Here is a 12,939-nt window from a genome sequence, read left to right on the forward strand (position 1 = left end):
AGCACGAAATTCAGCAAAAAAGTGGCGCATGTTCCTCCACAACAAACCAACAAGTTCCTAAAGTGTAATACACATATCAATGGGAAATCTGATATCGCATTCGTCACAACGATACTCGCCGGACGATATCGTGGGTGATGTCTCGCATTCTTCGTTGTCCCTTAGACATAAATCACGGCGACACGTTCCTAAACATCTCAAACCACTCAAAGTTTCAAGAAAACTTCAAAAGCGTTTCGATGTTGAACACTCATCTAAACCGGACGATAATGAAGTGGCGCTCAATATAAACAAAGACAAGCCCAAATATACCTTGCATCATGGCGCATTCCATTATTCCGACGTGATGTCGGATCCGGCGTCTGACGTAAAAATAGATGGCATATTCCGTTGGTTCAATGGTCGGCGTTTTCATAATAAAAAGGTATGTCCTTGCAACTGCTGTTTATCTTCCAAACACAACCTGTGTATGTTAATTGTTATCCGTCTCAATCATTCCTCCTTACTAGGGACTCGCTTGTCTCCTACCGAATGATAAAACCGAATTAGATAGACTTCGGGTCCAGTTTTATATCTTTCGTTGGGCCTTCAATGGGTACAATACATGTAGTGTCGTTACACGAGTCTGCAAAATTTTTGCTCAGCCAAATCCATCATTTTCGTTAGGAGTACTCTTATCACACCTACCATAGAAGAGAAGCTACAACAAGGCATCAAAGTGCTAAATCTAAGGTATTTCGTCTCTCTGCTTCTGATACTTGCACAGACTATTTAAAGAAATTTCTCTTTTATATTGATTCCAGCTGTGGTCCTGGAATATGGGTTAATATAACATGAGTCCATCTTTGAGTTAGAATGTTTCGGTCTAATCGAATTTTTAATAGACAGGACACCCGATCATTGATATGGCTCTTGATTACAGAAAGTCACATTTTACGGCGGTAGATATTTGTGATCTTTTGCCGGTCGAAGCGATCGAAAACGACGAAAGCCAACATGTGTTCCCTGTCGAGTCTTCAACTTCAACTGGAGCACGTCAAACTGTTTCACGGTCTGCAACTCCAATCGCCATGTCCTTTCAGAATAGCAAACACTCCCAGTCTCCCCAGTCAACATCGCACAATGTTACAATCCCTACACGTCATCCTCAAATAACAAGTTTGCCTTTATATGAATCGTTTCATTCTTGCCCGCCGTTGGTGGCAGAGCCATCCAACCGCGTCGCCAAAAGGCCTCTTATACCGAGTTTTATGCCGGATCCTCAGTGCAGGCCTGAGAGAACAACGAAGTATAGCCGCGGCAAACGTTATTTGGATAATCTCGAAATTCATGTATGCAATATTCCGTACGATGGTCTCCCCTTTGAAGATAATACATTTGATTTCGTTCAGCAAAACCTAAGCGCGATCGTCTATACTCGTTCGGACTGGAGCCGAATGTTAGCCGAGTTGATTCGCGTCACCAAGCCAGGCGGATATATTCAATTGATGGAAGTAGACTATTATATTCATCATTGCAGACTCGAGCAAGATGTATGGCTTGAAAAAGGTACGCAATATAAATTAGTAATTCGAAGGTATGAAAATAACCAACAAGTTATAGTGTTGCGTTCTATCGAGGATCATTTTCACGTCCAGCCACACATCGCTCGTCAACTCGACACCTTACTCAAAGAAGCTGGAATGACAGAGGTCGACGGGCGCCTAGTGTCCATTCCATTCGGCGCTTGGGGATTGGACATCGGTATCTTATGGCAACAAAATGTGGATAACGTTGTTGAGGCGATGAAACCATTTCTCTCCAGCTTACTTAATATGGATGGGTCAACGTACAGGGACAAGTGGCGAGCCACTGTGGATGAACTGGAGCATGCTAAAGCATTCCACAACGTCCACATTTCGTGGGGTCGGAAGCCCTTCCCTCAAGAGTAGTCGGATTACCTTAAATGTCAATGTGATGCATACTTTCTCGTATGGTTTTTAAGGATTTCTCATACATGTCTCTCTCTCTTCTTAAGACAAGTCAGATTATTCGAAACCAAAATAAGACCCGCTACAATGCTCTAGATATTAGATCGTTCTGATTTGCATGCACTCTGTACAACATATGCATGGATGAAAACGTTGTCGTTTATCCCTTGCCGATCTGGTTAAGCACCAAAGAACCAATATCCCTGCATAGTTATTGAATACTAGAACTCGTTTTCTTTCTCCCACTCATCGGTAGAGTGCCTCGACTCATCGCATACTTTGCAATTTGTACCTTGAATTGCAAATGCCATCCGGAGAAGGTGTGTGCCGGGCTCAGTTACTCTTTCAGTCAAATAACAGTTTTTGACCCTCTCATTTAGCGAACGATGATGCCAGAAAAATTCACTTGACAAAGAAACGCGGGCAAGCCAAAAGAGTATCTCTTTGTGGAATATCAGTTCCCGTCCCAACTCAATCTCATATTGATATTGTTCGTTTTACCTGGGAGCGGATTACCGAGGTACGGCATCCAAGCGATGACTCTACAATGTCACCCGCACATGCTTTTGGTGTAGCTTTTTATGACGCTCTGTTCGATTTGGACCCACAACTGGTGTATGTTTTCAGCAACGTTTGTCAACAGGCCAGAGCATTGACTGGAATGATATCTTATATGGCACGTGTACCAGCCATTGCCACGGAGGAGCTGAATGTCCTCACCCATGATCATCCCGTATCAAGTATCAAAGATATAAATGCGGACCGAAGAGCTCGTGAAGATCCCGCCATCAATAAATCATCATTACCCGATATAGTGAGAGCCATTACAGCCAACAGCAGTTCTATGAAAAGCGCTCCAAAGTTGTCTGCGGATGAGAAGTGGATACAGTGCAAATTTCGAGAACTCGGTGAACGACACTTACAATACAATGTGCAACCTCATCAATTATCTGTTCTCGGACCAGCCATTTTAATTGCATTGAAGAAACGCTTGAAGCATGAATATGTACCTGAAGTCGAAGAAGCCTGGTTCGTGGTAAATTGCACTCCCCCACTCTTTTCTTTTCATCTTTTTCGGAATTGGCTGACGCAAACTTATTATAGGTGCAAACCTACGCTATTCATCATATGAGGATAGGAATGATTTCTTGCAAGGCGGAACAGGGGAAAAAGTCTAGAGGAGGAATGACTGCTCTAGGGCGATTAACCACGGCGTTTGCAAATGATAAACGGGAACCACATTGTAATATTCAATAGACATGGGTTACTTCGCTTCAAAAGTACTTCTAGAGGGTTATCACATGCTATCAGAAATGTTTAATCTCCAAAGTTCCTATGTTTTTTGTACAATCTAGAAAGTGAGCAATTTACACGGTATTTGCTTCTTATTCTCTCTGGATAATGATAGAGCTGGCAGCTCCACCACCGTTGCATACAGCAGCAGCACCAAATTCACCAGATTTCAATAAATGAGTCAAAGTAACGATGATACGGGAGCCAGAGGAGCTAAAATAGTTTTCAGTACCGGGTACACCCTACATCTGCTGCGTGCGGCATTATCAAGACTACTTACCCAATGGGATGACCAAGAGCGACCGCACCACCGGCCACATTGACTTTACTGGGATCAAGACCCATAAGCTGATAACCGACGTATTAGTCTCAGTAAATCAATTACATAGTTGATGACAAGGCAGTAAATTTACCTGTTCGTTCACTTTGGCAACAACACTGAATGCTTCGTTCAATTCAAATTTGCTGATATCGTTAACCGAAAGACCAGCCTTTTCCAGTGCAATCGGCAAAGCCTTGCTAGGTGCGATGGTGAAATCAATAGGCGCACAAGCAGCATCGGCATACGCTAGGCCAAAGCTTCAGTATCCATGTCACTGCAAAACATCACCACAGCATAACTTACAAACCACGCGAGCCAAAGGTTTCACACCAAGCTCTTCAGCTTTCTGTCTGGTCATGAGGACAAGAGCAGAAGCACCGTCGTTCAAAGTACTGGCATTGGCGGCAGTAACAGTGCCATCCTTTTTGAAGACTGGACGCAAAGACGGAATCTTCTCGTACTTGACATTGGTAAATTCTTCATCCACTTTCACAACGGTATCGCCCTTCTTGCCTTTGATAGTGACAGGCACAATTTCGGCATCAAAGACACCATTCTGTAGACACATTTCAATTAGAAACATCCGTCTATATTCTTACAGGTCTTGAATACATTACCTCCCAAGCTTTAGCTGCGCGCTTGTACGACTCGATAGCATGTTCATCTTGATCTTGTCGAGAAATCTTGTACTTGGCGGCGGTGTTCTCGGCACACGAACCCTAATTTTAAGCGAAAAATCAGATGCAGTCACAAGGTAAAGCAAGCGTATTTTTCGTACCATACTAAAAAGCATATGTCAGAAAAAGAAACAGGCAATCAAACATGTATTTTCGAACTTACTGGATCTGGTTATAAACATCCCAGAGACCGTCCTTGATAATGGCATCTAGCATCTGTTGATGACCATAAACGATGTTACGTTGCGCATAGAATCTAGTCGCAGTGACGGGGATAGAAAATTAAATACCGTGGAAAAAAAGCATATGATGATGACCAATAACACTTACGGTGCATTTGACATGCTCTCCATTCCACCTGCCAACATAATCTGGCGATCGCCAAGAGCAAGCGATTGCGCAGCGAGCATGACTGACTTCATACCAGAAGCGCAAACCTTATTAATGGTCGTCGCCTCGGTGGATTCAGGACAGCCTATTGACATTGGTATGGATCAATATGATATGCGACACACATTTGTAGCTAGCATCCAATACATACCAGCTTCCAGAATTACTTGACGCGCGGGAGCTTGTCCCAAATTAGCCTGAATAACGTTACCAATGTAGGCTTCTTCAATCTGCTCAGGTTTGAGACCTAGATATTATCATGTTACAGCGCCTGAAACCGCAGACCAGAATAGCAAAAATTACCAGCTCTTTCAATAGCAGCTTTGGCAGCAATAGCACCTAAACGAGTTGCCGACAATGACTTGAGGCCGCCATTGAAGCAAGCAACAGGAGTTCTGACAGCACTAGCAATAACAACGTCCTAGATCAGAAAAAGAAGATGAGCTGCTACTGGTCAATCGAAGTTCAAGTAGGTAATCCCGTACATTGAGTCCCTTGGTTGAGGAAGCAAAAGAACGGGTAAAAATCTAAATTAAATATGATAAGTATAGATATTATAGTCCATTTTAGTAGAAAACTTTACCACGCGGGTAGGTCGAACAGCTTGACGAATGAACATGGTATGGAAAAAAAGTGGGGAACAGGTGAAAGAAACAAAATGAAGTGCCGATTGCCGTTTCGACCTTGATCTTGCAACAATTCCCACCTTCCCGTGACCGTCGGGATTTGAAATTATGAGTTTTCCAAGATCCCTCGGGTGCCACAGTTAAACGAGTTCACCGCGTGTTACTTGGTTGTGATAAAAAACGCTATTACTTAAAGCGATCTTCTTTCTTCTAGCCCACTTTATGCGACGAATTTCAGAATTCGAGCGAAATTTGATATCAAGGAATCGTTGACCTCTGGATACAATGTCACTCGTTATTTTGGGGGCGGATACTGGACTCAATGAAGAAGCACAGGAAAAGATCAGAGGAATTGATTGGATCAAGACACCATTGGCAGTAGTTTAAAAATGACATGGGTTGCTTCTAAATAGTGGTCGCCTTAAGTCATGGATATGTATCACTGTGTATTTCTGAATATGATACATATCGGACAAAACGAAAAATAAAAAAAAAGAATCAGCAGCGACGAAAGGAGGAGAGTGACAAATAAGAAGTAACATTAAATAGAATGAGGTAACGAACATTGGATGTGGGAATAAAGAAATTGAGAGAGGGGAATTTATGATATGGGTAAACCTTCTCCTTCAAAGAGGATTTTTTCAATCCAATAAAGAAGAATTTCAAGTAATTTGTTCTTTGGACCGCCCTGTTGAGTTGCAGCAGCAACCAGTGCCTGCTCCCAACTTCCAGCTTGACCGTTCTCGAGTAAGAACGTCGAAGTGACAATGCCAAAGATATATACAAGGAGAGTATATAGCGCAAACGTAGCAGTGTTGGTGACTATTTTGTCGTTTGGTCGAGCCATTGTTCGCGTATCACATGGTGCAGCAGACGTGCCAGCAGCAGTAACAGTAGACTACAAGCCACTCAACGGATGAGATGATAGAAATTGATAGCAGAGACAATGAAAATTTTTACCTCGTTTAGATCTTGAATAGCTGTATAATGCAATTAAAAAAAGGGAGACTCGTCAGGCATGGTTAAAAGCTTGAATATGTTTACCTGGATACATACCTCGTGCCTTCCTATTCTTATCAAATTTTCGCTGCCGAATTCTTGACTGTGCCCAGATATCATCTGAAGGGCGATCAAATAGACATGACTCCAGGTCTGTATCCAATACTAAGGAGGAATTCTCGGCGTTCAGCGGGTCAATATCCCGTAATGTGATCTCTTTTCTCAATCTCAATTCGGCCAATTCATTCACCAGCAGCTGATTCTCCGAATCAAGGGCTTGTTTCAAGTGATTCAGTTCCGATCTCGCTATTTGTATACAGGTTAGACATTGGCATGCACTGCATTTCATGTTGATACAAGGTACCTTTATCAAGATCTTCGAGCGCTTCATGAGCTTGATGCTTGTAATAATCCTTTTCTGTTTCCACAGTTTTCAGCTTTTCTTCCGTCTTATGCATTTCTTCCTCCGAGATCTTTCGTGATTCGGTTAAAAGCAGAGTCAAGCAGTTATGCGGTTCCTAAGAAAACTCACCTTGGATTCATCCTCCTCGGTATAAAATCGCTGGATCTGTCCTTCTAATTCTGCTTCCAGCGTCTACTATAATGTTACCATACAACATCCATATACCCGTTTATAACCGAAAGGATCGACAGCTTACTTTGATCAGTGACGCTGCCTCGCTTGGTAACGTAGATTGCTCATTTCGTGCTTCGTCCAGATCATACTTGAGATTATCGATAATTTCTTTCAAACGTTCGTTCTCCGATCGTTGCTCCGCCAGCTGCATATGCGTATGGTGCGACGATTCCAGCTCTCTTTCCAAATCTTTCTGCATACCCATCAAGCGGTTGCGTTCTTCTGTCAATTGGGCCACTTCCCGATGATAGTTTCTTAGGAAATCTTCCGTTTTTTCCAAATGAAGTTCTTTTTCCCGTAGCATGTCTTGCAGTTCCTGTGTCTCCTCTGTGACGAACCGTCAAATCCGTCAATTCATGTGTTTTCGGTGAGCTAATTGGTTTGGCTATACATACTGCACTTCTCGTCGAACAGTGTTCTGATTGAAATGTAGACTTGCTTCTGATCGGTTTCTGAGCGCTGAATGTGAGAAATATGAGATTCCAACTACGGAAGATAAAATAATGAGTATTGTCTTTGATTTAAATCATTATTTACTGCTTACTGCGCTGATCTGATCGAGACTATTTTTCTCCTTGTTCTTGTATTCCAGAATCTCTTTCTTTTGTCTGATAACTTCCTGATTCATATCATCGACTCGATTTTGTAGCATCAAAATCCGATCCTCATTATCACGAGTCATGGACGCAAGACTGCGTTCTGATAATTTGAGGCGCTTTGTCAGCTCAATAGATCGTCGATAATATTGCGCAAATTCTTGATTTGAGTCCTAATGCGGCCTATAAGTATGCAGATATTTTACGATAGTGTTATAATGTATACCTCTTCTTCTTCCCCTGCTTCGACGGATGCCGGTTTTGGAATATCATGCGACGGTGATATCTGGGTATCGGCACTACAAGCAAACGGTGCAAAACAGTTCTTTGACCGAAAAACCTAGCAGGACAAAAAAGTGGCAATACGAATATTTCAATTTCCGTAATTGCATTTGGCCCATTCCGGCTGTTACCTGAAATCGATCATCACGTGCCTGAATAGCGGCAGCGACAGCGGACGGGCGCCGTTTCCAAGGCGTTGATCGGTGACGGGACGTCGAAGTGGATTTGCGTGGAACCGAAACGGTTTCCGATATAATCGGTAAGTGATTTTCAGAGGTCGTCATAGGTTGATAGGATGTAGGAGCGGATATAGATGCGATAGGGGAAGGCTGGAACACCAGTCGAAAGAGGTTTAGGATATCGTCGGCGGTCATCTCCAAATCTGGATTGCTGTGGCAGTAAGGTTGTATCGCCTTCTTTTGTTCATCCGTCAATAAGACCACGTCATGTTCATTCTCATACTGATCGATAAGCGTGAGTAGATCTTTGGTGAATATTACACCCTTATCTTCAACATCATATTGCGCCACGAGACGTTGAAATTGCAGTTTGAGAACTGCATATGGTATAGGTCGACGAGGCTTCAGGCAGAAACAACAATTAGTTCTTGTTTAATGATTCTGCTGGCAGCGGTAGTGGCTCGCTTGAAAGCTTACCTCTCCCACAGTGACCGAGTCACATTCGAACCTCTCCATCTTGAGAACTAGGTTTATCTAGCGGAGTAAAAATTCGGCTCTGCTCACTGCTCGAAAGAAGACCAGCGATTTCAAGTAATCGTGACTGGTTTAATAAACATGGCGAAGTTCTCCTTGTCAGTTACTTTATTTGTCTGGTTCTATGATATGCTTTTTTTTTTTCATTAGTCCAGCTCACAAACCTAGAACATATCAAACGCTGAAGTTCGTGTAATAAATAGCGCAACATGGCTTCTCGCATTAACTCCTATGAGCTGTTCAATTTTTTGAACCTCCCCACTTAATACTTCGGTCATTAAACAACGTCATCCAACTCATATGTACGAGGTCCTCTGATTCGAACTCGTCCTGGAAAGAGATCTCCATCCTCCAAAGAGCTCCATGCGTCCAACAACCAGAAATTAACCGAGATATTAATATCCAAAATGCTTTCTTATATTGGATCCAAATGTTCATCCCTCACAGCTCTATTGATTGTCACGCTGCAAAACAAAAAAACCTGGCTTCATCTGGCATGTGTCGTGGGATCATTTCAATTGCCGCTCGATTTACATTTTATTGAAAAGCCTTCGGGTTGGATGCCACGCGGATACCGTAGCCCATCAACCTGCTGTACTATCCGAGTAAATAGGTTGCTATTCTATTCTATTGTGGAAGGCTTTTATTCATGCAGTGCGTTTCGATGGTCCCCTTTCATGCCTTTGGCGAACTCCGCTCCAAAAAATTCTCTGAGAACTGGTCCTCTACCTGGAAGATTTTCCCACACTGACAACTCTACGCTTTTGCAGATTCATCATAGAAAACATCATACCTAGCTATTCTTACATCATCACCAACGGAGAACTCTTATTGTGTCTTACGAAAGAACCCATCCAAAACCAAGTTTTAGGGCGTATAGCAATAGTATGAGATCGAGGAACTGCTCGTCTTTCTTCAGGCAGCCTATCAAAATCTGCTTCTGGATGCCCTATTTTATCAGATACAATAGATCTATTACATCCAAAGTCAATGCACCTTTATCGATTGGAAGGGCGGATGACTGTTCTCACTTCCGCTTTACTTCAGGAAGTACAGCTTAACGCGCACCAAACAAGCCCCCGGGGGTGAAACAAGGCCAACCGCTCCGTTTTTCGGTTTCTTACCACACGCTTGGTTGTGTCTCAAGTTTGACGATCACCCATCTAACTCATATTTGCTGATCTTCATTTACTGCATGAAACTTGTTAAATCCGGATCCGAATATTCGGCAAAATAATAATAATAATAAAAAGATCCAACATCAGCTTGAAGGAAAATATTAGGTCTCAAGCGGAAGGCCATTAAAATACAACAATAATCTTTACTGCTGTCAGCAATAGAAAAGGCTTTTCATAAAATAGCTTGCACGTATGATATATCACGCATCGCCTCACAATTGATTGGCCTCGGTTAACTGAAGAAAGGCTCTACTGTAACAAATACGCCGTTTGACTAACCAGAACAACTTAAAAAACAATGTACCATAGAAACCAATAATTTATTGCAAGTTTTCTTCCGTGTTCAAGACATTGCGATCGCAATTGTTGCGGTAATTGTATGGTTAATTTCGGCAATGGTTGAATTTTACGTAAGCTCTGAGAATTAAGCCGGTGGCAGAGAGTAAAGCTGCTGGCATGATTATATAAGCATAGATAATCTGTTTTATGTTTTCAGATGCTATCGGTATGTGAAATAAAAAAAATACACACAAACTGCAAAAATGGTGAGGAAAGTGGAGCATAGCCCTGTGATTTGTGAATTCTGTAAAAGAGGTATGCAACAATTCTGAAACTTTTCCATGAAAATTTTCCATTGCTCGTAGAGTCAGGGGTAATGTTCATTAGGGCTTTGGTCGTCCTATCCATTCAAACAAAGCGATGTGAAGGTTGCCATTAGCATAACCTCTAAGTGTCAAGATAGTTTTCGGAGACCTTCGATGATAATGTGGGGTCATTCGAGTGGTTAAACAGCAAGATCAACCAGTTTCCTGAATATGAACGGATTCATGTTAGCAAACAGCACGAGGGGTTTCGTCTGAATCCAGCCTGCAGTCTTTGAAACCCCGAACACATAGAAAATCCCGTTTTGAGCACCCGGATTTGACCCTCAACTTTCTTTTCTTATCTTCACAGTCCCTAATGTCGGGATCAGAGCAAGAGTGGTCGTCGTCCTTTACGCCAATTACTCTTCCGCAACCGGCTTGGAGAGATAACAGTAGCCCCAATGATAGCTGGAATACCATGGAAGACATGACTATGCATAATAGCGACACTTCGAGTAATGTCTCTACCAAGTATTTAACCGGCGGATCGTGTTTAACCGTTGGCTTCTTGTAGTACCTTATGCACATATCGATTCCGCCATGAATGCTGAAAATAATCACAGTGGTATACTATGCATAATCGACTTTGTTGTTAAATTAGGCTAATCTTGATGGTTAGACGAGATGCCCTATTCTAAGCACGACTCGAGTAATGTAATACTTGAATCTTAGAAACGCTCGTGATTCAACTTGTACTTACAAGTCTTTGTAGGAATCAATTCAGGAGCAACGACAACGTCGTAAAGAACAAAATCGTACTGCACAACGTGCGTTTCGTGAAAGGAAAGAACGCTATGTGAAGGAACTTGAAAACCGAATTCGAGAACTGGAGGAAAAATATTCTACTGATATTGGTGCTCTGCAAAAGGAGAATGAAGATCTGAAAGACCTTACTCGACGCATGGAGTCCGAAATTTACACTTTGAAAGGGGCCGCATTAGCTTTTCAACTATCCATCAACAAATTGCGGGAAGCAGGTGTCGAAGTCCCCAACTCTGTTACACGAGAATTGTCACCTCCATCATCGTCACAGCAATCTCCTACGTGGCTGGACAATAAGATCTCGCCGGTCCAATTGCCTTCTTCAGTTTTGGAAGAACGAACAAAGGAGCGAGGATTAAGTCCTCAACAACAATTGTTCGATCATATGTCATCAGGCTCGGGGACGAATTATGCAATGTCGGACACTATATCGTCTACGAACGAAGATCAAGAGATGGATTACAATGATGACTTTGCTGCGAGCACCAAAAAACAATTTGCCCATACGCCAGATCCAATCGTCTTCACCGATGCGAAATTAATCCCTTACCCTCAGGTCTGGGAACGAATTTCCGAGCACCCAAGAATCGAAGAATTTGACATGAGCGAATTATGTCAAAAACTGAAGAGTAAAGCCAAATGTTCGGGAACAGGACCTGTCATTGAAGAAGCCGAGCTTCTACGTGTATTGCGCTGGATGGATAACTTTACCGCATCTTAATCATTCATTTTCATTATATTCTTTTTCTTTCTCCATCATCCGATATTTCAACTCTTTCACTTTGGAGTTTTCCTTTTATCTTATTCCTTTTTCATTATTTGCATAAACGTCAATAACAAACATCCGCTTTTAGCTTTCTGTCGATTTTGAGTCTTTGTCGACTACTGTGGTCATTGTTTGAATATGCAAATCTATTTTACATCGTTGAAACCCAACGATAACATATCGTCTTATTTACAATGTCTCCTTGATTAATGTTTTATGTGTGGAGAAAAACCAACCTCTGAAATTCGTCGCTCCTGCACCGTTCCCCGTATTTGTGCCTTTTTTTCCTTCTTTTTTTTGCCCTCTTCTGGCTTGGCCCTTGTGATTTCATCTATATATCTTTTTTCTTTTGAAATAAGCTTGAAGAAGCTTAAACTGGTTTTTTTTGGTTCCCTTTTTTTTCTCCATGTCTAATCCTCATTTCCCTACCACGCGAGCGCCACCTCATCATTTGCCTCCTATCAGTGAGCGAAGTGCTCGAAATAAGGATATAGGAACATGTTCATTAAGGAAATGTCCAACGCCAAAGTTGCGTCAGGCACAATGTCCTGTCTTATGTGAAGAGGACGTTCCCTTAGCTGTGCTCGCCTATAAGAAAGGCTATGTACCGATTCAAGAAATTCGACAATTGCGATGTTACCTGATTTACCGCAATTACCGCGGCTTGTCTCCATCTCCGCCGACTCCACCTTTCAGCTCCACCACCAGTACCGTCAGCAGTGACGATAGCAGTGAGATTTCCCCAAATTGCATTATGCAGACGCTGCAACCAACAACTACGTGCCGACCAAAACCATATCAATTGAAAATGCATGACACACCAACAGTGACAAAAAATCGACATCGTTGGGACATATTCCGGCATATGTCGTTCAGATCTTCGACCTCGTGAGGGATATCTTATTGCAAATTTCAAGTAGTTCCATCTTAACATTTTTGAGACACACTGCTGCATGGATTTCCCCTTGTATTATTTCTCTTTGCTTTGCTCCTGCTTCTGTTGCAGCAGAATCTTCCCATGCGACCAAAATTTCCCCCCTTTTCTTTGTTGTCTTGGTTGTTCGGATCTAGTCCTTGTTTTATT

The 12,939-nt window shown here is 42.3% G+C and overlaps 5 protein-coding genes across 5 annotated transcripts; 3 read left to right on the forward strand and 2 right to left on the reverse strand.

Moving 5' to 3' along the window:
• Nucleotides 1–1,250: 1,250 nt before the first annotated feature.
• Nucleotides 1,251–1,931, forward strand: BYT42DRAFT_506332 (uncharacterized protein; the record flags this gene model as incomplete). The annotated part of the gene is made up of 2 exons (XM_051565084.1): nucleotides 1,251–1,548; nucleotides 1,603–1,931. 2 exons carry the CDS (start codon nucleotides 1,251–1,253, stop codon nucleotides 1,929–1,931), a joined length of 627 nt encoding a protein of 208 aa, XP_051418075.1.
• A 493-nt stretch (nucleotides 1,932–2,424) lies between these two features.
• On the forward strand, nucleotides 2,425–3,227 carry BYT42DRAFT_506373 (uncharacterized protein; the record flags this gene model as incomplete). The annotated part of the gene is made up of 2 exons (XM_051565093.1): nucleotides 2,425–3,006; nucleotides 3,075–3,227. Coding segments are annotated over 2 exons (735 nt in total), but the record flags the coding sequence as incomplete, so codon positions are not given.
• Nucleotides 3,228–3,355: 128 nt separating this feature from the next.
• Nucleotides 3,356–5,271, reverse strand: BYT42DRAFT_618962 (Thiolase, N-terminal domain-containing protein; the record flags this gene model as incomplete). The annotated part of the gene is made up of 12 exons (XM_051572345.1): nucleotides 3,356–3,476; nucleotides 3,544–3,611; nucleotides 3,677–3,831; nucleotides 3,889–4,141; nucleotides 4,203–4,304; nucleotides 4,337–4,367; nucleotides 4,426–4,518; nucleotides 4,593–4,737; nucleotides 4,804–4,899; nucleotides 4,956–5,073; nucleotides 5,138–5,179; nucleotides 5,236–5,271. 12 exons carry the CDS (start codon nucleotides 5,269–5,271, stop codon nucleotides 3,356–3,358), a joined length of 1,260 nt encoding a protein of 419 aa, XP_051418077.1.
• Nucleotides 5,272–6,135: 864 nt separating this feature from the next.
• BYT42DRAFT_212629 (uncharacterized protein) lies at nucleotides 6,136–8,698 on the reverse strand. The gene is made up of 11 exons (XM_051562561.1): nucleotides 8,670–8,698; nucleotides 8,449–8,572; nucleotides 7,924–8,373; nucleotides 7,737–7,850; nucleotides 7,459–7,683; nucleotides 7,310–7,400; nucleotides 6,937–7,241; nucleotides 6,810–6,872; nucleotides 6,642–6,750; nucleotides 6,239–6,583; nucleotides 6,136–6,176 (listed from the first exon to the last, which is right to left on the reverse strand). Exons 2-10 carry the CDS (start codon nucleotides 8,485–8,487, stop codon nucleotides 6,291–6,293), a joined length of 1,689 nt encoding a protein of 562 aa, XP_051418078.1. The 5' UTR covers nucleotides 8,488–8,572; nucleotides 8,670–8,698; the 3' UTR covers nucleotides 6,136–6,176; nucleotides 6,239–6,290.
• Nucleotides 8,699–10,759: 2,061 nt separating this feature from the next.
• On the forward strand, nucleotides 10,760–12,027 carry BYT42DRAFT_590659 (uncharacterized protein). Its single transcript, XM_051570503.1, has 2 exons — nucleotides 10,760–10,981; nucleotides 11,040–12,027. The coding sequence occupies exons 1-2, from the start codon at nucleotides 10,952–10,954 to the stop codon at nucleotides 11,808–11,810; spliced, it is 801 nt and encodes a 266-aa protein (XP_051418079.1). The 5' UTR covers nucleotides 10,760–10,951; the 3' UTR covers nucleotides 11,811–12,027.
• Nucleotides 12,028–12,939: the final 912 nt, after the last annotated feature.

The sequence above is a fragment of the Radiomyces spectabilis genome (genome assembly GCF_025331425.1).
Source record: "Radiomyces spectabilis strain NRRL 2753 chromosome Unknown BYT42scaffold_20, whole genome shotgun sequence".
In the NCBI taxonomy this organism is placed as follows: Eukaryota; Fungi; Mucoromycota; class Mucoromycetes; order Mucorales; family Radiomycetaceae; genus Radiomyces; species Radiomyces spectabilis.